Source organism: Pyrgilauda ruficollis, unplaced genomic scaffold, assembly GCF_017590135.1.
Source record: "Pyrgilauda ruficollis isolate IOZ18807 unplaced genomic scaffold, ASM1759013v1 scaffold25, whole genome shotgun sequence".
Classification (NCBI taxonomy): domain Eukaryota; kingdom Metazoa; phylum Chordata; class Aves; order Passeriformes; family Passeridae; genus Pyrgilauda; species Pyrgilauda ruficollis.
Genome location: NW_024523822.1, coordinates 18,050,309 through 18,076,474, shown reverse-complemented (window position 1 = coordinate 18,076,474; position 26,166 = coordinate 18,050,309). Strand labels below are relative to the sequence as shown.

The window sequence follows — 26,166 nt, the reverse complement described above, 5'->3', positions numbered from 1 at the left end:
AGCCTGCTCCAGCATTGGCTCTCCATGACTGCAGCTTCCCTCAGGGCACATCCACCTGCTCCCATCTGGGGTCCCCCATGGGCTGCAGGAGCACCTCTGCTCCCCCATGGACCTCCCTGGGCTGCAGGAGCACCTCTGCTGTCCCATGGACCTCCCTGGGCTGCAGGAGCATCTCTGCTGTCCCATGGACCTCCCTGGTCTCAGGAGCATCTCTGCTGCCCCATGAACCTCCCTGGTCTCAGGGGCACAGCTGCCTCACCAGGGACTGCACCAGGGGCTGCAGTGGAATTTCTGCACGAGCACCTGGACACCTCCTGCCCCTCCTTCTCCGGCAGGGGCACACCTGGAGGGCTGTTTCCTTCACAATTTTCTGATTCCTGCCGGGCTGTTTCCTTCTCAGTTTTCTCATTCCTTTCTCACAGCTTCTGCCCAGTAATTTTTGCCATTTGTTAAATAAGTTATCACAGAGGCACCACCGGCATCATTGGTGAGGCTCAACTTTGTTCTGGGGAGGGTTCATTTTAGAGTCAGCTGGCCCTGGCTCTGTCCAGCATGGGGGCAACCCCTGGTCTCTTTTCACAAAGGACACCCCTGAAATCCCCTGACTACCAAAACCTGGTCACGTAAACCAAATTAAAGCAGGGAGATTCTGTTCAAAATGTTTTGTAGGAGCTGAGGGTCCTCAGTGGCATATTAAATACTATTAAATTCCATAAGATCTGATATAGAGCCTTCAAGGGAGGCATCTTTCTGTTTAGAAAGCTTGTGTTGGGTGCTACAATATTTTTGTATTTTAAATCATTGTAATAACAATTATATAAATCAGTATGTATCATATTTAGGCTTATGTTGTGAAATCCTGATTTTCCTTAGAGAAACCAGTCAGCTCCATGACACAACAGGATGTGATATTAGATAGTAGGGATAATAAAGCCACCATGTAATAATGAATACACCCCACCTTGCAATGACTAGAATTTAAATAATGTCAGAAGTTATTGATTAACCCAGGTTTAGGTAGTATTTAGCTATTCCAACTGCATGCTTGTTTTATTGAAGAGCAGAAGAGTCACACCTTCCACATCCAGGCTAAGCAAAAATGGGCAGTTCACATGTAAGTAGTTAGTTAATTTGGACTGTCAAGAATGCAATGATTTCCTGGTTTTATTTTTGTCAGTTTTCACTTTATATGGCATTAATACAGCTGCAATTGAAGATTTAAACTCAAAATCTAATTTGTGGGGGAAGCTTGTATGCAGCTGGTAGCATTGCTTCATTACCGTACATGAATAATGAAATTATTGCTGCAACACACAAGTCCTGAGTGCTTTAAAGGTCCTTGTGGCTTAAGCAGGGCAGCACTTTCATTTTGAGAAAAAGAAATTATGCACAGAATGTCCTGGGAAAACTAATAGCAAATTTGTGTTGGAACATTCTGAACACTAAAATAATTCCCTAAAGATATATGAAAAACTTCCCATCTCAAAGGCCAATACTTTCAAAATCTGGGTGTTTCTCACAGAACAATAGGGACAGGAGTAATCTCAAATTGTAGTATTTACAGAAGGCCCTGATTAAAATCCAGGTGTTGGGATTTACTGCATCAAATTACTGCATGAGGTTTGACTGAGACAATTTTTGGTAGCATTTGTCTGCTTGAAGACATTTAACATCAAAATGACCTGTTTGTCAAAAACTTTTGTGTGACAGCTCTGAATAATTAGTTCCTCTGCAAGTTAAGTAGCTTGTGCTGAGGGAGATGGGGGTCTTAGCTCCAATTTTGAAACTAGTGGATAAAATCAATACTTATTCAGCAGTGCATTTTCTCCTTGAATGCAGAATATGTGCAGTTTTGCAGTATGTATCTGTAGAAGACAGCCTGCTTGCTGATAAAGTGGGTTTCTGTAAGGTTTATATTATCACGTAACTATTTTTTAAATCCAAATTCAGCAAGGCCTGGGGACATGCCAAGGTTCTGATGCTTTTGGACCAGCTCCCCAGGACATTTTCTTGGGCAGAGTGAACAAAACACCCCATACCATTTGCATAAAGCTCCAGCTACAAATCCAAGGGGCTTTTTGTCTCCCTGTGAATGGGATGATGGTCCCATCTCCACACCATCTTTCTGCAAACTGGCTGTTTGCCTAAGGGGAGAGGAGTGAGCAGATCAGCACCACTGCCTGTGTGCAGCAGTTCCACCTGCGTGCAGGAGACACAGCCAAAAGGCTCCTGCTGCACAGGACACACTCACAGGGCTGTCAGCAGGCGTCTCCTGGGGGTCCTGGCCCTGGAGAGCCTTTCAGTGGACAGCACATGGAATGCAGTGCAGGGCAAACATACTCCATTCACATTTAAACTGTCCAAAGGGGGTGTATCCATGGCAGGAGTGATCACAGCACTGCAGCTCAGACAGCTTTAGCAGGTGTTTGAGTTCCATGCTGGATTAGGTAGTTTGGATGTGGGTGCAGTACACCACAGTTGTGCTGCAGGCTACTGTGGGAACAGGGGTGATCCCGTGTTGGAAGAACATCCCATCATTCAGTTCAGACCCATCTGGAAATTGCATCTCTCTGTTGTTCCTAGAAAGTTACAGGTAATCTTGGAGAAACGGCTGCATCTGTGTCAGAGAACTGCTTCTGGAAGAGCAGAAGATAAAATAGAAGTTCTTGCCAGAGCTTTCCAGCCGCAGTTTGCTGTTTCTCCTGATCTCATGTTTTGTAACCACAGGCTCATGAGTGTCTCATGCATTGTGTTTTTTAAACCTCCAGAGCCAGACTTACACACTCGCAGAGGATATACGGAAACCAGCCATAGGGGCTACCAGTTTGGCAGCAGATGAGCCAGTAAGAACTTCTTTTGTGGAGGATGAAAGGGGCACTGTGGTGCTGCAGCACCTGCTGCTGTGGTTTATGGTGGCTTTGGGAGGCTCTGCAATGCACAGAGGCAGCTTCTCTTTTGTGGTCAATGCTGGTGCTAGAAAGCTGGGTAAAAATGGCTTGTTTCATTCTGTTGAATAATACAACAACAGAATTTATCCACTTTGAAATTTCAGAAGTTAAATTTTTATTTAATAGCTTCTGCTGGGAGAAATATAAAATGAATCATCTGTGTCAAATGAGGTATTTTATTTGGCTAAATGAGTTTAGGTTTTAAAATCTTTTTTAACTATCATTTTTAAATGGGCTTCTCATTGAAAGCTAACCATTCTTCAGTGAAAAGCTTCCATTATGTGGATGTTAAAATGGAATTTTTCAGCTCTATCAGAATGTCTTGTTTTAAAATGGAGCTTTCATCAAAAGCCATATCTTCCTGAACATGTTACTTTGAACAAAAGTATCAAATGTTACTGAAAAAAATGCTTTCAGAAAAAATTTCCAACTAACCCTAAAGTGTACCTTTCTCTCAGAAACTGAGCTCCCAATTAAGAGCTGCACCTGATGCAACATTACAACTCCAAATCTGCATATTTTCATCTGCTTTTTGCACTCTGAACTCGGTCCAGAACTTTTTGCCTCCAATCAAACAATGTTTTTGGCTGCACATCCTTTGGAATTTAAAGTCTCTTAAATATTTTCTGTGTTTGCAGTCTTGTATCAAGCTTATCTGTGCATCTGATGTCCTTAATATTAACACAAATAGAGTCAATCCACCTGGAAATCTAGATAGCTGCTCTGCTATAAGGAAGATGCTTTGGGGACAGTTTGGGAATAGTAACAATGGTTTGCATTCTATGATTTGAAAAGCTTGATTGATTTTTACTTATGTGAAATTGTGTAATTTTTTTTAAATCTTCTGTCTCTCAAAAATCCATGAAAACTGCTTATGCATGATTCCGTGTGGTTTGTGAGTTTAATTAACCTTGGGGTTTGGCAAGTTCTTTGGTTTTAATTCAAATTTGTTGAGATTCTCTGCAACACCCTTGACTTTCATCTTGTCATTGCAAAGCAGACTAATCCTTCTTCCAGGGAGGACTCTATAGGCTAAGGGGATGGCAGGTTGTTGTGGGCCATATGGTTTCACAACTACAAGGTCAAAAAGTAAGTATTACCTGGAGAACATATCTGCTCAAGGAGCCCTCTTGGGCAGAAGCTCACAAAACTCACAAGGACTTCTCTGTTGCCTATAAACATTACTGTCCTTGTAGAAATGTTTCCCTAGTACAAGTATTACCACGGCATGATTTTATTGTCCCATCACGAAGCTCCACAATTGCTCTTTGTTGCTTCCCCTGGCAGAGCAGTGCTCAGGGACAGACGATGGTTGTTCAGTCCCTGGCCATAGGCCCGCAGTCAGCAGAAGACAGAAATAACTTCTTGTTTAGCTACCCCCCACTGGGGAAGATCTGTGGCAGATTCTTTTCATTTCCATGGTCTCTTATTATCCAGGATATTTGCTGTTCCTTTTAGATCTGAGACTGTCCCGTGAGTGCTGCAGTAGTAGGCATTAACAGGCATCTACTCATGAAAAAATTATGATGCATTTGTGGCAAAAAAAAAAAAAAAACAAACAGAAGCCATCTGAAATATCAGAGTTGCTACATTTATGTTTTACATGATGTACATAGGTCAAGCAGTTATGTTTTACAAAAACATTAAAAAATCCCAAGTGTCTGGACTCTAATTTTAGAGTTTAGAGTTTTAGAGTTTAATTTTAACTCTCTAGCTTTTATATACTCTACCACGTTCTGTTGTTACTATTAAATAAGCTTTCACTAGACTCTCATCTCCATTAGGTGGGGTATTGGCACAAGTCAATGATATCTGTAGTTCAAGCTTCGGTGCCTCATAAGAGGGACATCGAACAAAGAAACCCCTTGGCAACTAAACCCTCACAATCTAAATTCCCCATTCCTCATGCAACACTCCAGACCAATGGTAACATTAGGGGTCTTCTTTATTGTTAACTGTGACTAGTGTCTGAAGCAGTGGATGGATTACTGCTGCTTTAAGTGACTCAGATGACCTGGGAGCATCTTGAAACTTCCTCCACCTCCTTCCTGTGAGGTAGAAAGGTGTTAGACACACAAACCTCCAAGTTCTGTAGGCACAGTTGGTTTGTTGGACACTAAACATGCATGCCTGTATAGTAACAGCACTTCTGTATGTCTGTCAGTGTATAGATGGTGTTTAGATAGAGTGTCTTGCAGAGATGTATTTTAGAAGCAATGAAGGGGCCAAGGGGTGAAACGTGTCATCTTGGGGCTTCCCTGCTGGGGTGCAACATCCTTCAAGTTCTTGTCCCTTTAAATAACTGAGCTTTAAAATACATACAAGGATTGTGCTCCCAAGGATTGTGGCCATGGATTTCAACCCTCTGTAGGTGTTCTTAAGTCATGTTAGCTTTCATGCTGACATACACAAGAATTTACTTCAGTTTGATCAAGGTTAGCTCATCATAAGTCTTAGCAGAGTGTCAATTTTTTAATAAGATATAAGAACACTTGAGTTAAAAATCTGGTATCTCAGCTGAAAACAGAGGCAAAATATGTTGTTATCCAAGTGGCTTCCAACCAGGTATGGTCAGTAAAATAAAAGGAGTCTGCCCCCATCATAACAAAGAATTATTGCCAACTTGAAGACTTGTCTGTGGTGAATAAAGCCATTTGTTTGCATTCTGTATGGCTTCCATTTGCAAGATAAGTAATCAAAGGAAGAGACGTGAGGCATGACTCATGTCTGACCACAGGCATGCTGTCTTTGAAGATTTCATGCATCCTTTCCTCCTTGGCTTCAGCAGCCTCACCAGGTGAGTCAGGTCCTTGTCAGCCCCATGTCCCCTCTGCCAACCCCATGCAGGTGCTGGGTGCTCTCACACATCTCAGAGGTGTCTCTATTTAAGCATCTGGATTGAACCCTCTAGAAATAAAAGCTGCAGTTTTGCAGCTTTGGCATTCCCACTGCATGATTTGGCTTTCCCAGTGCATGCTGCCCTGCTAGCTACACAGATTTTAGAAGTGCTCTGTGTTAAGGTGTTCCATCAGCCACAAAAATTTTGAAAACATTAAAACTGGACAGTGTAAAATTCAGCCATGAGACAACCACCCCAAACTTATATTTTTCTCTTAATTGTGGGTTTCTCTGTCATGGTGATGAGCATGAATAAATTGGATAAAAAGCAATCATAGATGATATATTAACAGCTACTAGAAACAGGAGGGACTTTGTAGGAGAAAAAGGGGTTTAATTTTGCAGTTTAAGTAACTGTCAGAGCAATTATCTTCACTATTGCCACTTATTTGTAATAGGAAAAAGTAACTGTGACTGATTCTATTAGGATCTTGTTGTCACTGCAGGTTTAGTCCCAGATGTAGAAAATAAGGTTTGCCCCTCTCAGTTTGGAAAGAGTAACAGAGTCATTGCAAAGGCTGTTGACTAAGCCATAAAATTTACACATATTGTATTATCCAGGATAGAATTCATACAGAAATTGCTTTGATCCTGATAGCACCAAACCATCAGGGACAAGCAAGTTGACAGTGTGTGTTGCTGTCATGCAGCTGTTAGACACAGAACAGCCACAAGGATTTGGGAGAATGACAGCCTGGCTGGCAGATGGCAGATGGCATTTGGAGACACTGATACCATTCTCTGAGCAGGCAAGGAGGCAGTTGGCAATTTTTCAGCTGTATATTGTGATTGACAGAGAAAAATGCTCAAACAAACAAAAATGAGAGGCACGTTTTACAAAACAGGTGAAGAAGGAACCTTGCAGACAAAAGGACATGTCTTAAGGTTGAACTTTGCCAATTCATTTGTCAAAAACGTATTTATCAGCCCCACCTTTTTATTACCCCAGCACAATCCCCAGTGCTTGCTGATACAGCCCTGCTGCCAACATGCCACAGCTGTTTGGTTTAGATGTGCCCATCTACTCTGACCTGCGTGTAACAGCCTTTACATTTCAGAGAAATTTCTACCTGAATGACTGAGCCCCATTACTTTAACTTTACTGAAGAAGAGCCTGCAGAACAATCCCTTACTTTGGTGGGAGGATGATAGGAGATACTGAACACATCATCTGCTAAAAATGAGATATCCTCGCCCTGAGTGGCCTTTCCCAGTTAGACAAGACCTGACCTTGCCTATGAGTAATTGCTCTTTGTTTCTTTTGCTTAGTCATTATATAAAAGAGCTGTAATATTTGGAAGTTTTTCTCATGGGAGTACCCACACACTGGAGTGAAATGGGCTTTTTCTGCTTTTTTGCCCTTTCTGATTGATGGTCTGATTGCTTTCTCAGCAGGTCAACCTTTAGTGACTGGGAATGTTTGTTTTAGTAAATCAGACTACGGATGAAGTACAAATGTAGCATCACGTTATCAGTTTGTCTTTGGAAGTAGATCAGGATCAAAATGCAGCAGCCTACTCCTATGTTTGTTCTTGTGTTTTATTATTCTGCACGGCTGGAAATGCTTGAGAGGAGTGATGAGGTTTGGGCTGTCTTAAAGACTACTTTGGGTGGGAGTTCAGAGTTTCTTCTGATAACAGGATGTTATCCTGACAACGTGTGATGCACTAGATGGTTTTAACCTCAAGATTTAAGAACACATCCTTTTTTTTTCCCTAGTCATTACTGTTAGTCTAGTTAACCCTGGATTCCAGTTGCATTATAGCTCATTAAAGACTTCTGCCAAGATAAATAATTAATCTTGAGTTTATAAAAAATTAATCATGTAGGTGCTGATTTGCCAAAAGCTGTCTTCTGTGGCCCAAGTGTATTAGATACAGTTTAACCACTGAGATGCACACCCCGGTCCTGTTGTTTGTTATGCTAACAGGGTGACTAGATGGTTTGGAATATTTCCTGGTACATGGAGAAAATAAATTTCCTTCTCCACACAAAAGATAAAGAGAGGAATCACAGAACTGGAAGGCACCTTGAGATGTCAACTCACTTAACCACTGCCTAGAGCAATAATTAAATATCTGTGAAGAATAAGAAGCTCTGCCCAAACCAGGCCTGACAGCTCTCACAGTGCTGAGCTGGAGAATGGTTCATTAGCTGGAGACAAGGCTCCCCAAAGCTCTTTGAACTGGTGGCTCAGTGACTATGCATGATGAGAACTGAGAAACCTCAACAGTTTATATAGCTTCCTATCTAGGGTGGGTTTTCAATTGTTTGGTCTTGTTTGTTTTTCTGGTATTCCTGTCCTCACCTTTAGGACATTATGGATTGTTTGGAACTTGGCTTCCCAAACAGGATGGAAGAGGATCCAAGGTGCTGCAATATGGATATATCTGTTATCCTAGCTAAAAACATTGGAACCCACCAGACAACCTTAGATTAATTTACTAGCAAGGTGCTAATCTCAAAATTAGTAGTGCCTGTTATGTTTCTTGTAAATCTTAAGAACAGAGCAACTGTATTAGAAATCCCCTGAACAAAAGACTGAGGGATGAACTCAACCCTTCTAAGACACCAGAGAATCCACACAGTGTTGGACCATTGTGCTTGTGCCCATCACAGGAACTGAGGGGCAAAATCAGGCAGACAGGAGCTGTAAATCTCTGGGAAATCAGGCAGAGAGGTTGCTGGTGCTCACCTGCTTGACAGAAAGGAAAGGTCAGGATGATGCACGTGGAACTAGTTTATGTCATTCTTTTTAAAACCTCATTTTTCTCCAATGCATTTTTTTAACGTAATTAAATATATGTGAAGAAGAAGAAAATGGGTGGAAAAACTGCTGTGTTTGTGTAGCCCACCCCCAGTGTCCACTGGTGATGCTCTCAGGTATGTGAGATATTCACACCAGGTTGATGGGTGCAGGCCCACAGGAGACCACTGCTGTCTGAGAGGCAGCAGGCAGCTTACCCTGGGACATCTCTAGCAGCACCAGAGACCTATGTATAAACAACTAAATATTGCCCTGAATTTTATTCCTGATCCCACTAGACTGTATGAGTTAATGTTTTAAAGAGCATGGCTGGGTCAGTCTGCCCTTTCTCTCTGCTTCCACTTTTAGATTTAATTTTTATTTCTGTTAAAAGGCAGCCAAAGAGAAGCTTGAAGTTAGAGATCCACTAAATAAAGCACATAAATTGTACCTGGCAAAAATGAAGACTGGGGTGTGCACTCAGCATACCTGCATCAATCCAGCTCTTTTCAGAGCTTTGCCTGCAGCTACTAGAGCTGCATCTCATCTGCTCTGGTCAGCAGCCACACTCCTTCTGGCTCTTCCCAGTGATCTTCTTTAAGGGTCTGTGCCTGCATTTATCCATGTACATCATCAGCATCAATCTCTGCTAGAGCTGCAGCAGGTGACCAGCACCCTGAGCAGCTGCTCTTTTTTTGTTGTTTTTGTTCTGACTGCTCCTCCGTAAACCTGTTCCTGAGCAGGCTTGTGGCATCTGCATGAGATCATGGAAATATAGCTGTGATTGCTCAAGCTGTATTATCAGCTGTTTTCAGAGGGCTCTCTTTTGCAATACAGGAAACTACCTGACATGTTCATGGCAGCACTTCTGTTCTTGTCTACTGACAGATGAGCACTTTGTATCTGCTGCAAGCTTAATTGTCTTTAACCTGAGGAAAATACTTTTAGATTTTTAGGAATGTCTGCAATGTACTGCAGCAACTTACCAATGCCTCTACTGATGCCTTGAATCCATCAGAGCTCTTGTTCCCCCACCCCCACCACGTCCTTTTGGGTTTGTTGACCTTTGCTAAATTGTTTATTTGTGCTCCATAAGGGCTCCACATGCTGAAACATCAAAGAAAAATCTACAAAGCTTCTCTAAGCATTGAATATCATCTTCAACTATAAACTCATCTTACAGCTCCCTAAAGTCACACCTAAATTATAGTAGCAAAAACTACTTGGTGTGCTTTAAAACAAGTTAGAACAAAGCAAGTTAGTTTTAGATCTTTTATAAACTGTCCAGTTTAATATAAATAAATCTGTGGCAATTCTAGCCAAAGAAAGGGAAACAGATTATTGTCTGGAACATGCTTGAGTGAGACAAAAAACTATTCAGGATAAGAGAAAACAAGTCGACACAGGCCATAAATACAACTGTGCTGGAAGTGAAAAGAATATTTTTTACCATCAGAACTCTGGTCACATTAATTAATATGGAACTATAGGAGAGAAATGAGAAGAAAATTAAATAAATGAGTGGATGGAGCTGGACCAGTTTGTGAAAGCAAGTTCCCTTACATCCTGTGTCCAGCTTAAAAGTTGTTTGCAGTCTGTCCACCTGATATTTCAGACTCCACATCATGCCCTCACCAAATTTGCTAGAATGCTTCTAAATCAGTAACTAATCTAATCTAAGTTCTAACTCTAAAAAAAAAACAAAACTATATTGAAGTGGTCCTGCCCATATTTTTAGAAGAAAAATCACTACAGGTTAAAAATGGTATTAAACATCAATTGATTTTGCCATGTATCCCTTACAGGAAAATCCACCTGTCAAAATCCACAGGGTAAGGAGTACAGCTCTGAAACAGCTCTCCCTCTCCTGCACTGGGAAGCTGTGTCAGTGGGAAGGTCAAGGAAGGAACTCAGCAAGTAGTGAATTTTAGCCAGTGCTTCTCAGATGACCCAGGAGCTGGCTTTGAGAGTCACTTACCACAGTGTCAGATTTCCCTCTATAAAGATGATGCTGGTATTTCACACAGTACCAACAGAATGGTATCCTCCAGGTGCATCATTTAATGTTTTGCAGTGATTTTTTTGAAGACAGAGCCTTTAGCAGAGCTGACTCAATAAATTCCTCTGGTGCTTTAAAACAAACGTGCCCTGAACATTGAAACAGGCCTTCCTTCCTGCATGATTTTTGCCTTGAAAATAAATGTTTCTGCCAGGGCCTGCCCATGACCAGGTGCTCCTGCAGTAGGGTTGGGGCAGTGGCAGCTGCAGAGGCAGCAGCACCAGCATGATGAGGGCAATTCCCACAGCCCAGTACTAGTGGTGGGCAAGGCAAGGCAAAGGACAAACCAGCGCTTGCCTTTGTGTGTTTGTGCAGCTGTTTCTGTCCAGGCTGAAGGTCTGAGAAGTGGGAGACAATCCCAGATGAAGCCTTTTTTCTTCTCACCACTGCACCTTCTGTCCCAGGTCAGGAGGTAGTGAATGTGAAGCAAGAGTTCTCAACTCTTATTGTTGCAGAGAATCTGAGAGCCTGTCAATTAGAACAGCACTTGGATAACTACAAAGTAGTAAAATATCAACATTTTATATATTAGCACTTTTCTCTGTATTTTGTGCTACAGGATTTTCCTTTTCTCTGTTTTTTCAGCTGCTTCTTTGGTCCTTTTGGTTTGCTTTGCAAACAACTCTAGAACAACTTCAGTACTGGCTGCCTAACACAGACAGCAAGACCTACCATAAGCATACTAACAGTACAGAGCCAAAGTAATGGTATTTCCCCGGAGCCTTCTCTTCTCCATACTGAACAACCCCAGCTCTCTCAGCCTGTCAGTCCATTTCCTTTGTACATTATGCCATTGAAGGAGAAGCACCTGCACTCTTCCATAATAGAAAACTGTGAATGGAATTCTTTTTGAGTAGTTATCAGTGCATCTGTCTTCTAACTCTGTGTTTTTCCCTTTCCATTTTGAGCCAAACTGTTGGGAAATTTGGAGACTGTTAAATAAAATCTCCACTAGAAAATATTAGTTATGTATATGCAACTATTTCCATCTTGTTTGAAAGGTTTAGGAAAATTTGTGTAAGCATACAGTGGGATACATCTTTAAAAGCCACATTTGTCATAATGATGGGGCAATCAAAGTGTTACCTTGTGCTGTAGAGATTGTTATCGTACCTTACTAATTGTTATAGTTGTAAAAATAACTGTGTGTTTCAGCTACCATCAGCAGTAGGTTCTATCCTATCTGGTAACTGCATTAGAAAAGCCAGGTACCTAAATGGCTTCAGTCAATCACAAAGGCACATTGGCAAAGCAGTGTAGGGACTGGATTTGAGCTTTCCTCCTTGAGAACTGACCCCTTGCCTTTTGACCAAGGACTCCTTTAGCCAGAGTTGTAGTTCTTTCACCAGAACTAGTAGATGACAGCCTGAAACTTTTGAAGCATGCCAACAAACAGACTTTCAGACTGTATCTATGCTTGTAAATAAAACTTGTTGCTCTCTGGCCTGATGGGCATGTGGCAGAGCATGGCCCACAGCCATGTGCCTAAATTGTCTTTATTCCACAAGCAGAATGATGTTCTGCCAAATGTCTTTCAGGAATGGTCTCTGCCCCGTGCTACCCCCAGAGACAAGGAGGTTAATCAGCCATTTAACCTCTTCTGCTCCTCAGCAGGCTGTTGGCATTTTCAGAAGGACTTAAAAGCAGACTGCCATGCCCTGCAGTATCATAACTCTTAATTAACAGTGGTGGTGCCAGTGTCTGGCAGCCCTGCAAAGCAAGCAGCCTGATCCACATGTTGCTGTTTAAATGGAAATGCCAAAGCACTGCAAGTGCCCACTCAGACTCCGAGTCTGTGGTGTGCGTACTGACTTGTGCTGCTTGACTTGTGCTGCTTGACTTAAGAACCTATTTTCTACTACTGTTTTAGAGTTTGCACATTTAAAATATTTGAGTAATCATGTTAGAGGAGCTGAAATTGTTGCTGTCATTGTGGTCTCAGATAATTCTACCCTTTTCTGAGAAACAGCAGAGTGAAGGGTGTACCAGCATTGCAGCCCCTGTGACTCACAGCTTGGGAGATTAACAGCTAACTCAGATCAGAAGGAGCAGGCATGGTTTTCTGTTTACATTGATATGTCAGGCAGTAAACTGCTGCAGTGGCTGTGGACTTTGAGTTATTATCCTGTCCCTGTAAATTTAGTTCAAGGTACTCATATGTATTATTTTGCCAAAATTAAAAAAAAAAAAAAAAAAAAAAGCAAAATAACCTCCTCAGCAACAACAAAAACCCCCAGCTTTATCACATGATGTATCTCCAATTATCTTGTTAGCACAAATGCATCAATACAAGAAAGGTTTTCAGGAACAGTTTTTATTCAGATGATTGGGAGTGTTCACAGTACTTAAAAATGTACTACAGAGATAGGTCCTGCTTCTGCTAAGGTGTTTGTATTGGCCTGTTGTTAAAGTGGTAAAAACCAATAATATTTGATCTGGCATGAAGATCTCTAGTATGAAATTATCCTTAAATTCTTTGAATAAGCCAGATCTGGCAGAACAAAGTTCTATAGGTCTTGTATGTCTTATGGTGACATGTTATGTAGGGTGACATACACATACATATACATATACATATATATATATATATATATATGGTGACAAAGTTGTATAGACCACTGTGGTTTTTATGTGGTGACAGCACATTTTATGTGGATCCATTCCAGGAACCCTAGGGATAGATACAGTATTTCAGCAAAGCCCAGCCTGAACTTCAAGGTTTAGATGGCGTGAACAAAGACCAAGCAAGGACCTGGCCCAAACTGCTGTCTTTCTAATTGTTTCCCACATGTCTGCTGTGTCTCTGTCTTCCCAGTCAGCCCACAAGCGCCACCACCACGGATCTGACACAGAGCAAGATGCCAAGAAAATTCACAGTGCCTGCAAAGGAGCAGGTAAGAAAGACTTTGTAGATGTTTGGACTTTGTGCAAAGGGCAGATCAATATTATAAAAAGCATAATCATGAACTTAGGCAAACCAACTGTTCCAACCAGTTTTAGGTAATCTTTATGCTTTCTGTCAAATACTGACTCAAGTATTTGACACACCCATGAAGATATATGGGAAGGGAAGCCAGCTTGCTCCTCAAAGACTGCTAAGATCTAGCTTGATAATTGCATGCCTCCAGAGCATCAGGATAAACATGGTATTTGTTCCCTGTGACAGGAACATCAAGCTGCCAAGACTAATTTGGCAGTCATGGTGTCCAGCTAGTCAGGTTAGATTAAGGTCATGGTTAGACATCCTTTCTCAGGCCTCCATATTTCACCTCCATATTTCATCAGAGCCCACTGCAGCTCCTTCAGCTGAAAGGAATTTACAGTGACTTCAACCTTCACCAGTGATTTTTAACTGAAAATAACTGTTCCTCACCATCTTCTGAGGTAGTTTGAAGTAAGCTGCTTAACTGCACTGATGTGAGTGAGGAATGCATTGTGTTTCATGAGACCCTAAGGTCCATGGAGGTGACAATGTTCAGTAAAGGAAGAACATCCAGACAGCACGCAAGATCAATAAGTTATTAATTCACTTCAGTTATTTGCACAGTTAATATGTATTTAAGCATCTCTTCCTGGTATAGCAGTGACATTCAGAATCAGCTAGTTAAGTGTCGAATTTTAGGAACTGTTCCTGTCGTACCAACTGAGCCCTCTCAAGACAGTTGCCAGAGAACTCTCCTCATTGAGAGTTTAACCCAATGTTATCAAACAGGACTATAATTCCTTCTACAACTGGACTATGCCTTCTGCCTTGGATCTAAGCAGGAAGAATTGGGCAAGATGCCCTAAAGTTGTCCTCCATGTACCTGGTGGTAATAGAGGGATGAAAACATATCAGCTGTTGCTGAATACCAGTATAATTTGTATCTTTATCCTTTTTGCTGGTTGCTACTCAGAAACCCTTGTTGGTTCCTGCTCCTGAAAGCCTGAGATGAGGCACAGCACAAAGCCCAGAGATGGGCACACAAAGGCATCAGACGGCAGAGCTCAAGGAGAATGTGGGGCAGTGACCGCCAGCAGGATGTGCGGGCATCAGCAGACCTGGCAAATGTCCTGATGCCTTTGGTCTGCCATCCTCTGGGCATTTGGGCAGTGCCCACAACAAGCCACGTCATGTGTCTGTCCTGGCTCACATTCTCAATTTCAACACTTGTCATGAAGAAATAATGCCCGAGTCCATCTGCTGGCCCTCAGATGGAAGTGCACCAGGACACCTGTGCTAGTGCCACAGCTGCCCTATTGTGTCCTTCGTTCATCCAGGTGACATCACTGTGGTCCTGTCTCTTTTTAGCTATAACAAATGCCTCCCAGCAGCTCTGTTTATTGCAAGCATCTGTTTATATGGCAGAGGGCAACAGAAGTGCAAGAGCAAGGTCACTGCCTTTAGGAAGCTTCTTCAGTCCATTGTGTAAGTTAGAGCTCAAAGCTGACAGGGCTTTTCCCCTGGAGAGGGGCTGTGTGTTCAGCTCCCCTCTGTGATGGGCAGCACAGCAACTGCATCTCTTTGGCATCCCACACTTCCACTTCACTCTGATTTTTGCCCAGCAAAAAAGCATTGGCAGAGACAGATCATCCAGGCTGGTTCCAGATCCTTTTTCCTGATTCCGTTTTGCAAAATTAAAACCAGATTTTTACAGGCTGTACATCCAGGCTTCTGGTTAATGAGCTGATTCAAACACATCCTTGCCTGCCCCAGCTCTTGTCCCACTGCCCTCACTCTGTTGTGCCAGCACAGAATTCATGCCCATAACAAACTGGATCTGGTGGCTGATCACTTGGGACTACTCAAACAAGCATTGTCACCAGAAACGTGTATGCCAGCCTATGCCTGGCTCCTGATTTTAGGAGCAGTGTCTGCCCTTCTCAAACAGAAGACTCCATTTCTTCGTTATTAACAGCATGAGATGGTGAAATTTTATTTTACTGAACATTGTAGCTGACTACAATTAAAATTATCCTCAAAAGAATCTTAGGTGCTACAAATCATAAAGGTGGAACCACTGGGGATATGTGTACAGGAATTTTTTTCTCTTTAGAGGTCACATTTTCTTTCCTCTGCATTAGATTCCTGATTATAAAGTCCCTATGTACAACTTCTTTTTCAGGAACCAATGAAAAAAAAATTATTGAAGTCTTATCAAGTCGAACATCGGCGCAGAGACAACAAATAAAACAGAAGTACAAGGATTTGTATAGCAAGGTATTTTGAAATAAGTGGCCTCCCTATTTGAAACCACTGTCTCTGAAAATACAGCCTACAGGCCTCTGCTTTTGAAAATATCAAGGGCATAGTGCATTTAAGGAGGACACCAGTTACTTTCTGATTCAGCAATTTATCTCCTAAAATACTGATTATATTTCTAATTTTAGGCCTCAGAATCTTCTTGAAGTCAGCCTTAACCAGATCAGAGCATTTTAATCAAAGCTGGGAGAGCTAGAAAATAATTCATAACTGAAATAGAAAATATTTCAGCTTGTGTTCATCTTCAGCACATTCAGAAAAAGAAGTTAATGTAAAAGGGAAATTATAAGTCAGAGTCCCACTTAGACCAGATGCAAATTCAGACAAACTATTTGATCTCACACAACTTTATTTTTATTGAATTTAATAGAAGTAATAATGATTTCTTCCAGTGATGAAGTGGAACATGTTGCAAAACTAAGAAGTTTCATTGGGCACTTGATTTCTGTAGGAGGCATAAACTGCCCTGATGATTTTGTGTGTAAGAAAAATAAAGCTTCTAAAATACTGTTTCAGTAAACAGCTGAATCCTGCAGACCTTATTATTAAACTGGTATTTTCTTGGTGTCTGCTTGCTCATTAATCAGTGTCAATAAGACAGCACTGAAGACAAATGAAAACCTTCTATATGTAAAATTTACAGCAAGCATGATACAGATTTTGGTTACTATAAATACTATAGATTTTGTTCTATAATGAGAGTTAATACAGATAGGCATTAGAAATTATCAAATGCCATGAAACATCACAGTGTCATCAGCTCACAGGAACACTTCTACTTTCCTGGGCAGGCTGAATCTCCTGGGAAGGAGGCACAAGTGGTACCATCTCCCTCCTGCTGCTCCAGGAACTTGCAGCATTTGTGGGGTGTGTTGAAACTGCTCCAGCACAGATGGCAGCCTCTGACTGGAGCAGTTGAGTGTTCACGTGCAGTTGTGCAAGCAGGAACTTGAGCATAATAGAGCTGGACTTCTCATTCAGGGTTCTGACTTTGTCAAGTGCTTCCCACGCTGCAGGAAATGTTAACTGCAGACAGTTCAAACACACCCTCAGCTGGCATCCTCAGCATGCACCAGCCAGCTCTCCTCCAGGGTCTTACTGAATTTGGATTTAAGGTTGATGTGGGGGTGTGTGTGTAAAAATGCTGTTTGCTTGGCATAAAAGCACCTTGCAGAAAGCTGCTGCTTTTTCCAGGAAGTCAGGTTTAACCAAAACTGACAGAGAAGATTCTTACTTTGATCCCCTGTGTGGCAGCTCTTTTGAATGAGGAAACTTCTGCATATTGTTTCAGATTAAACTCCTGTTAAGTTTTTCAAAACAATAGTTTGCATTTGTTTACACAAGTAAGAGTCATAACTAGACTGATATTGGCTGGTGTTTGAAGATGGGGCAATCATTTCAGTCAATCTGAAACCAACATTTTTAGGGAACTTATCTTCTAAAAAAAAGTCTGTGTATTTTAAGGCCTTTTAAAAATTGTTTTGTCACTTTTTGGTATAGAAGGCGCTTTTAAATCATTAGACAATGATAATAAACAAATTAAGAAATCCTCTAATCTCACCTCAGCTTTTGCACTAACCGTCCTGACTGCCCCCACAGGAGATGGAAGAGGACCTGAAGGGAGACCTGAGTGGGAATTTTGAAAAGGCTGTGCTGGCTTTGCTGGACTTGCCCTGCGAGTACGAGGCCCGAGAGCTTCGGAAGGCAATGAAGGGAGCTGGGACAGATGAGTCACTGCTGATTGAGATTCTCTGCACACGGAACAATAAGGTTGGGGCACCACGTGTGACCTTCCTGGGGCAGCAGGGCAAAGAGCTCACCAAGAGGATCCCTGTGAGGAGGAGGGATCAGTCCAGCTTCTGTGGCTGAAATGCCTCTTGCCAGTGTTTGCTGTACTAGAGCTGAAACTCTAACCGGAGCTAAGACCAATAACATTGACATTCCTTCCTTTATCCTACTCCTACCTGCCTTGGATGGCACAGAGGCAACACCGGTGAGAAGAATCCCCAGATACATGCCAAAGGACAGCTTTGGCACTGCTCTGATGGTTCAGAAGTACAGGAACATGATCCTAGTGAAAAAAAAATAAGTTAGTTAGCTCTTGCCTAAATGCAGGGAAAACCAGAGGGAGACCTGCATGAGTCAGGCACCCCTCAAAGTGCTGTCCTGAATGGGGACTGGGAATTCATGGCTTCTCCCACCCCCGTGGTTGCTGCACCTCACACACTACAGGCATGCTGCTGAATTGCTGGTGTTTTGTTTGCTCATTTATTTATTAATTAATAAGACACCTTTTATTTATTTATTTGATCATTACTTTATTTATTTTTTTGTTTTCCTAGGAAATTGTAAACATAAAGGAGGCCTACAAACGTCGTAAGTAGTTTTATCTTTCAAACACCTTCATTTAAATCCTTTCTCACTGGTTGAATTCTCATAGACTTTTTTTCTTCGCAGTGTTTGACAGGGATCTAGAGTCTGATGTTAAAAGTGACACCAGTGGCTCCCTGCAGAAGATATTGGTCATGGTGCTAGAGGTGAGGCTGGGAACTTTCCCCTTATGCAGCTGCCTGGCAGAGATATTTCCTTTTTTCCCTGAGTCACCATAATAAGTATTGTCTGGTATTTATAATAATGCAGTTATGATATGTAATATAACAATGAGCAATTACAGTAAACAAAAGGCATTCTTCAGTATAAGACCCTTTCATATCTATGGCTTTTTAATGTACAATTTTTGCTTATGAAACCACAGATAGTTTTATAAATATTGATACTTTGAAAATAACAGGATTGTTTTACTGTTATTTATACCATGGTAAAAGCTAGACTACCCATTTGAGGTCATGGTCTCATTATTCTGAATTTTGCCCCAAACCACTAAATCTTATTTGCATTTCAGAATTCAGATACAGAACAACTAAGAAAGAGATTGCTGTTATGTTAGTTTTTCATTCATCAAAAAAAGCTTATTTTCCATTAGAACACATTTTATTTTAAACCCCTTTCATGAAAAAAGGAAAAATCAATACCTTCATAAAGACACATTATAACTAAGAAAAATAGAATCACAACGAGAAATGCAATGTGGTGGTCAGTCTGATCTGACAGCCCTGAGGAATGAAAAGACTGAATAAATAAAAGAAGCTTTAATGACATAACAGTCACAACACTAAATACATCACAGTATAGATTCTCATTCTGGGAAGCATTGGTACAGCTCTTTCCAACCTCTTGTATACTTTCAGGAGTAGTAAATACATTTATTATTTGTTTGGTTTTTTTCATCGATAATTTCTCCCAGGGATGGCAGTGTTGGTGAATGCTCTGAGTACATAAGTTAGTCAGGAAAACATTTCACAGTTGCCAGGGCACATCCAGCCCTGTGAAAAACATCAGCGCTTCACTGCAGGTCCTGGGCACCCTCCTGCTCCAGGGGCATCAGCGTCGCAATCCCCTGAGGGCCCCGGCACACAGCACATGAAGCTGGGGACAAACACTACACGAAGGGTTCAGGGAACGCAGCGAGCCCCACCGTGCCCGTCCCTGGGCTCGTGTCAGCAGATGGCAGCAAAACCCCAACCCAAAAACCTGTCAGGGCCACCAGCTGAAACGAAACCAGCGCTCCGTTGGGTGTTTTTCACGGTTATCTCCTTTTCTGCAGGCGACCCGAGATGAGACCCAGCAGGTCAATGCAGAGCTTGCTGAGCAAGATGCCTCAGATCTGTATAAAGTAAGTGCAGATGTGCAAAAATCCCTTTTTCCCCTGTGCTGCGCACCAAGGGCTACCTCGGGGGGACTAACAAACCAAGCACGGGGGCAATGGCAGCACAAGGAGAGGAGCAAGGGGGGCATGGGCTGGAGCTGGATGGATCAAGGGCTCTGGCTGATTTCATGTCTTCAAGTGCTTCCAAAAACTAACATGTGCTTTTGAAGGCTGGAGAAGGCCGTTGGGGAACAGAGGAGCTGGCTTTCAATGTGGTCCTAGCAAAGAGAAGCTATAGCCAGCTGAGAGCTACTTTTCAAGCCTATGAAAAGGTGAGTTTATCTTCTGCAATGTGGGTTGCATAGGCCCTGACATATAGATGCCGACTCTACAATGACATGTAGTAATCTGAAGAGCCTTTTCCAACCTAAATGATTCTATGTAGAGTAGACAATCCTTTATCTGCCATTTTATAACTTCTTGAATGCTTTAAGAATCTTGGAAAACATATTTATACAACTGTATCCTGAGCATACAGAAATAGGTGATTTACAGGTGATTTACAGAAGCTGTATCTTCTGCCAGTGAAGATCCCATTCCCCTTCATAACCTACACAATACTCAGCCAAATGAATGTCACAATGTCTGCTCCTTCCCACAGCTGCAAGGCAGTGTACCCCCGCTCCAGCAGCAAAGGGACAGGTTCACAAACTCCTGCCCTGAAGCAAGGCTTTGCTTTTCTGGTCTTTTCTTCTCCTTCTCCTAAACAGAGCCTGGCACGGTGTCTCCTCCTCTTCCTGCCACTTCACACACTCATATTGGCTGAGGAGAAGCTTATCTCCAGCCTTTTCCTCTACACTGGGCAGATGGCCTGTACAGGTGCTTTGCTGTGCTTTCCCCTGTCTCCAAGCATAAGGCAAAGTAGGCAGCAGGATCCTGGCTGTTAGTACTTTTCCCTGTGTCACCCAGCAGGGACATTTTACTCATGCCTGGGCCTGAACCTAACCTGATATGGAGATACCTTGCTTGCAAATTACCTCTGAAAGTCAAAGCAATGGGAGATCCAAGGTCCTTCTCCTAGCAGCAAGGTGGAAGCTCAGCAGTGACATCTCAGGAAAGAGTCTCCCTCCAGCCTCTGGCTCACAGTCCTGAACTTCCCTGGGAAGACTGAGTTCATCAGAAAACTGTAGCCTTAGGCACTGAAGATGAAAAGAGCTCAAGTCAAAGCCACGTTTCAGTGTCAGCATAATAAGGAACCAATAGCTACAAAAACATTTGCAGCTTAATCCAAATTTTGGGCTGCTGCTGGCAGGAGAATAAACCCAGTCACAAACTGATACTTTCTCCCTTGGAGTGGCCCAAACCCTGGGGGTTCAGTTAAATGCTCCAATAGCTAAGCTGCCTTTGCTTTTGATTCCTAAAAACTCAAAGCTAAAGCAAGCAGATCAGGTTGCCCAAACCAACCCACCACATCCTGCCTGGCTGCACTCAAAGTGGAAGTAGGCCAAGATTAGAGCCCAAATCTTGCAAACACGCCCTAAACAAGTATTGTCTTCATCTGGAGAGATACATGGGGCATGATCTAAACCAGGTTGGTGCTTCGCAGAACTTAAGTCCTAAAGCCTCACGTGGGGTCCTTGCTACCTTGTACACACAGTCTCCCAGCTCTGACCTAAAAGTCAGTCTTGAATCGTGCAGGGACATCCTGATACACAAAGCAGAGCAAAGTAGAAGTCTTTGAGGTTCCTGAAGTTCACAAAAGTCAGGATAAACTCTGTTTTGAAGAGACAGTCTGCTTCTCCAGTTCCCTGCAGAATAATACAAAAACTTTGGGACAACCACGGTGCTTGTAAACTTTGCCTGGGAAGCCAAAGACAATAAGTAACAGAACTTCACAGAGTTGGTAAAGCTCCAAAAATTATCTTATTTATGTGAGAGCCATCCACAGCCTTTGATAGAGGGGCTAGAGAAAGCTCAAACAGTTTCTGCTGACCAGGGATCACTCAAGAAGAAGCTGCAGCTTCTTTGTCCCAGAAGCTGTCAGATACCTGGGACTGCATGATGGAGATTGTCCATCACTTAACCATTGTCCCTCACCTGGCTGCACAGACCTTCTCTTGGTGCCAGTGGATCTGTGAGCACTTACACCAGAGGAGAACTACATTTTCCCTCAAATTACTCCTTTAAAAAGGCTCTAAAGGATCTGGATTCACCTCTTGCCATTGGATCCTGAATCTGATGCTGGTTTGGACAGTGGGAAGACATGTACAGACAGAAGCTCTTATGGCTCCTTTTTGTTCTCATAGGTGTGTGGGAAGGACATAGAAGAATCCATTAAAAGTGAAACATCTGGAGATCTGGAGAAGGCTTATCTGACCCTAGGTAAAATGCAATAGTTTCAAGACCTTTCTTTTCTAGTTCTTTCTGTCACCTGACATTGATTGTTGGGGGTCTGCGTACAGCCTGGCAACAGCCATTGAGTTACCCCTAAACTGAGCTAACATATCTGCCAGGGAAAAAAGAGACAGTTTTCAGTAGTGATTAGGACTCCTTGTTTTTAAAACTAAAACTTGCCATACACAGCTCCTTTCCACAGGAAAAGCTGAATGTTTTTCCCTCTGACACAGAGTAGCTCCTCCAAGATGCCTCTGGGACAACAGCTGGTGATGCTTGGGCACGATGAGAAGTGTGCTAGCCAGCCACCACAAAAATATACAGAGTCCTTGACAGCAATTTAGTACTAGGGTTGGCTTTGGCCAGTGTTTAAACCTGTGCCCTGTGTCACTGTATTGCTGTTACCCATCTGGATTTAGGCTCTCACAGATCTTCCTCCTGTGATCTGCAGAGTGAGCAGCTACTCCAAGAATGGATGGGCAAGAGGAACCCCATGGGGGTAAATGCTCATTCTCATTCATGTCATTTTCACTGTGGAAAGGCTGAGTACTCAGTGCTGGTAATCTCTTGTGGAAAAATGGGCATCCCATTCAGACTCCAAGACTTCTCCTTGCATACTTATAGGGGATCAGTCTCAAAATAAAAGCCCTGCCAGCTCATATGTCTAAGCATAAACACTAGAGTTTCCTTTCCTTTTTTCTTATTTAATTCTGCTTGAAGTTGTATCACAAACTGGAAATGAACAAGTATAACGAGGCCTCTTACTGTTTTCTTTAGTCAGCTGTGCCAAAGACTGCCCAGGCTACTTTGCCACACTTTTGCACAAGTCGATGAAAGGAGCTGGGACTGATGAAGAGACCTTGATTCGCATCCTTGTGACCAGGGCTGAGGTAGGGTACCCTGTGTCCTGTAATGCCTCACATCAGCTCTGGGAGAAATACAAATGTAGAGGGTATGGAGTGAGTCCTGATAGATCATGTGCTCAGCAAACCCTTTTCAGCCCAGTGACATCAGTGGTCACACTCTGCTTCTGTACCCAGGCACCTCTAATTTTGATATTGCATCTATTTCTGTTTTCAAAGGAACTAAACCAGGAAGCATGTAGGCAATTTCAAGTGGAGCCAACTGTACCTGGTTAAAACCAACCCATGGGGAGGTCTGGCCCCTGTAGGATGTGTAGAAGTAATTCCTAGTTAATTAATGATAAAGCAGCAGTTTCCAATTTGAGAATTGCTTATAAACATATGTTGCCAATTTTCTCTGATTCCAGCTGGGAAAAACAGATGGGGAGGAGGGAAGAGAAATACAAAACCAAAGGAGTTAACTGTCATTTTAAGAAGCACCAAACTTCACAAGACATTTGTATATTTAAGTATTCCTTTTAAGCTGTGTAGATTGTAACCCCAGGGCTGTTTCAATTGCCACAGAGGAGGAGCCTTTCACAGGCAAGAGGAAAGCATATTTCTCAATGATCCACAGTGAGAAAAATTAGGCTCCGGGGTATTGTCACTAAAAAGACACAGTCCAGTCATTATAGCATTTAAAACCCACAATGATAAAGACCAGACCTGTGCTGAAGGTACCTTTTTACAGGACTGCTCCAGATAAGGAGTTTGTTCCTCCCCCACCAGTAACCAGAAAATTACTGCTATGGGTGGAACAACTCTTTTTTTAGCCATACTCCTGGGACATGCCTCTTTCCCTGTTTGCCACCAGGGGATGATCTCAGAGTTCACAGTGACCTGTGTGTTTTTCCAGTACCAAGGCTGCACTGGGCAGAGATTCTCCCAGCCTTGGCATAACTTTCCATACAGGCCCTCTTCACTGTTAGCATCCCCTCGCCACCATCTGACATGGGCTTACTTCGAATTCAAATGTTAAGCTAAAAGTCTTCCAAGAATTTTAACCCTCCTGCATTCTCCTCTCCTACTCCCACTCGGTGTGGTGGGCCTTGAATCAGACCCCAGGGGGGCTGGCAGGGGCAGGGCATGTTACTCAAAGCATTCACCACTCTTCTAAAGAGGCTCTTGATGTCTCTCCTCAGAGCGACCTGCCAGCAATAAAGGAGAAGTTCCAGCAAATGTACAAGAAGCCATTAGCTGAAGCTGTCCGATCTGACACCTCTGGGGACTTCAGAAAGTTGCTGCTGGCAATTTTGCACTAAAAGCCCATCAAGAATGAAGAGGCATGCTGAGCAGCCATCTCTTGATTAGTTTCCAAAAAAACCATCCAAAAAATGTGGCATTAGCACAAAGAAAAAAAATCCAATTTATTTTCTTTCCAGCTGGGAAATATGTTGCCAAGTAATGTTGGATGTGAGGTTTATATTATGGCTGTCTTGCCAAATGCCCTTAAGCAATAAAGACATGTTGAAAAAACTAGATATAAATTGACCTCTTTGTGTTTGCATATGTGGAGGAATCTTCTGTCATTGTTTCTTCTGGGTAGATTTTCTGTCTTTCTCTCATTCTGAAGATTATCCCTGCTCTTTCCTAAATTCAATGAATGTCATGTCATGCCATTACAGTCCTGCCAAGAGAAAATGGATAGTAATTTCTTCTCAGCTCATTATCACAGCTCTTTAAACAACCTGAGGGCTATGAACTAATGATTTAAGTCAGGCCCTGATTAAAGTCCTGCTGTCAACAGGGAAGGCCAGAGTGATTTCCCTATCTGTGAGTTGCCCTCTCAGCAGTCACCTCCTAAATTATCCCATGAAAGAGTGAAAGACTTGCAGTCCCCACCAGCACGATGTCCTGGGATGTGGTGCAGGAGCACCACAGGGGAAGAGGAGGGTCTTTTGTGAGGTAGATGTCAGGCAGGAAATGCTGTTCCCAAAGAGGAAGACATGGGCCTCTGGACAGCTGCGTGATCTTCATCCTGGGATATTTCCTGGTCTGATCTCATGGCTCACCCTGCTTTGAGCAGGAGCTTGAATTAGAGACCACTGGAGTTCCCTTCCTCCCTGAATTACCCTAAGAACTTATAAACATATGAGAGAAGATGTACATGAAAAAAAAATATAACAGAACCTGACAACCAAGAAGAAGAGAGTGAAGAATTTAGGTCAAGGAGATGAGTTCATGAGTGTTTCTCTTTGTCTGGCCCCTTCTGCCTCTGAAGTGCACCAACACTCTGCATGATGAAGGGTCTTTCAGGCCCTCTGAGGTGTGATGACTGATGCCATCATATTCCCATTCAAAATAGTATTTCTGAAGCCCTGGACCTGTTTCTCCCCTCTGGGATCAATGTCACAGCAGTGGCTCCTGGCCATCTAGTTATAAGATGGGACAGTATAAATGAGACATGGTAAAGATGTGTGGCTTATTAGAACAATGATTGGCGTCTCACACAGGTTTAATAGGAAGTTGTGGCATTTTAAAGGCCTGATCCTTATTTAGGAACACTTCTAGCTACCTAAAAATATCAGGGGCAGATCCTGAATACCTAAATGCCTTTATCACAAGCATTTTAATGTTCAGACCCAGCAAGCACAGAGCAATGTAAGTATCTTCTTGTTGCTGTTGCCGTGGGTCTGTAACCAGAGACTATAGAAAAGATAGATGAAGATACTTTGGTGTCCAATGATAGGGTGATATTTTATCCTCCAGCACACTGTATGCTCACACCAAGATAAGGTACCCATTCTCAAATGATGTAGTTTGAAGAAAAAGCCAGTGGGTGTCTGAAATACACAAGAAGTAGCTGGTTTAGGCAAAGGATTTGTTTTAAAATATTCCAACAAAAGTGCCCAAAGCTGTATGAGTGGTTTCTGTGAAACCTCTAGAAGCCGAGCACTCTTTAAACCAGCTACATCCTTATTTAATGTGAAGCACATAACTTTGGCAGCCAAAATTATTTTTGCCTGAAGACTGTTTTAATTAACGCTAGTAGGTCATTCTGACTAAAGAAGAGTGCAATTGCTTTCATCTTAATCTTTCAGTCTTTAATTAGAGATTGTCCTGAAACCAAGCCAGGAGCCCACACATCTTCACACCCACGTATACTCGGCCAAAGTCATTATTGAATTACATGCTGTATCTCTCTATCTGTACACAATGCAAACAGTGACTCTTGGGAAGTTTCTCTGTGAATCCAATGCAGTAAAACTTGTCCCCATGCCTTTATTAGTTTAGGTCAGGGGTTCAAGACCAGTATCTATAGATGTAGCCT

General features: G+C 42.5%; 1 protein-coding gene across 2 annotated transcripts; it reads left to right on the top strand.

The window, feature by feature from the left end:
• Positions 1 to 1,055: 1,055 nt before the first annotated feature.
• ANXA13 (annexin A13) lies at positions 1,056 to 24,364 on the top strand. 2 transcript variants are annotated; one of them, XM_041470756.1, is made up of 12 exons: positions 1,100 to 1,114; positions 2,769 to 2,843; positions 13,467 to 13,545; positions 15,757 to 15,851; positions 17,493 to 17,663; positions 18,236 to 18,269; positions 18,351 to 18,430; positions 19,558 to 19,626; positions 19,830 to 19,931; positions 21,906 to 21,981; positions 22,771 to 22,883; positions 24,038 to 24,364. In XM_041470756.1, the coding sequence occupies exons 1-12, from the start codon at positions 1,100 to 1,102 to the stop codon at positions 24,155 to 24,157; spliced, it is 1,029 nt and encodes a 342-aa protein (XP_041326690.1). In that variant the 3' UTR covers positions 24,158 to 24,364. The 2 variants fall into 2 exon arrangements, with proteins under 2 accessions (XP_041326691.1, XP_041326690.1); XM_041470757.1 differs by lacking the exon at positions 2,769 to 2,843 and having other exon boundaries at positions 1,056 to 1,114.
• Positions 24,365 to 26,166: the final 1,802 nt, after the last annotated feature.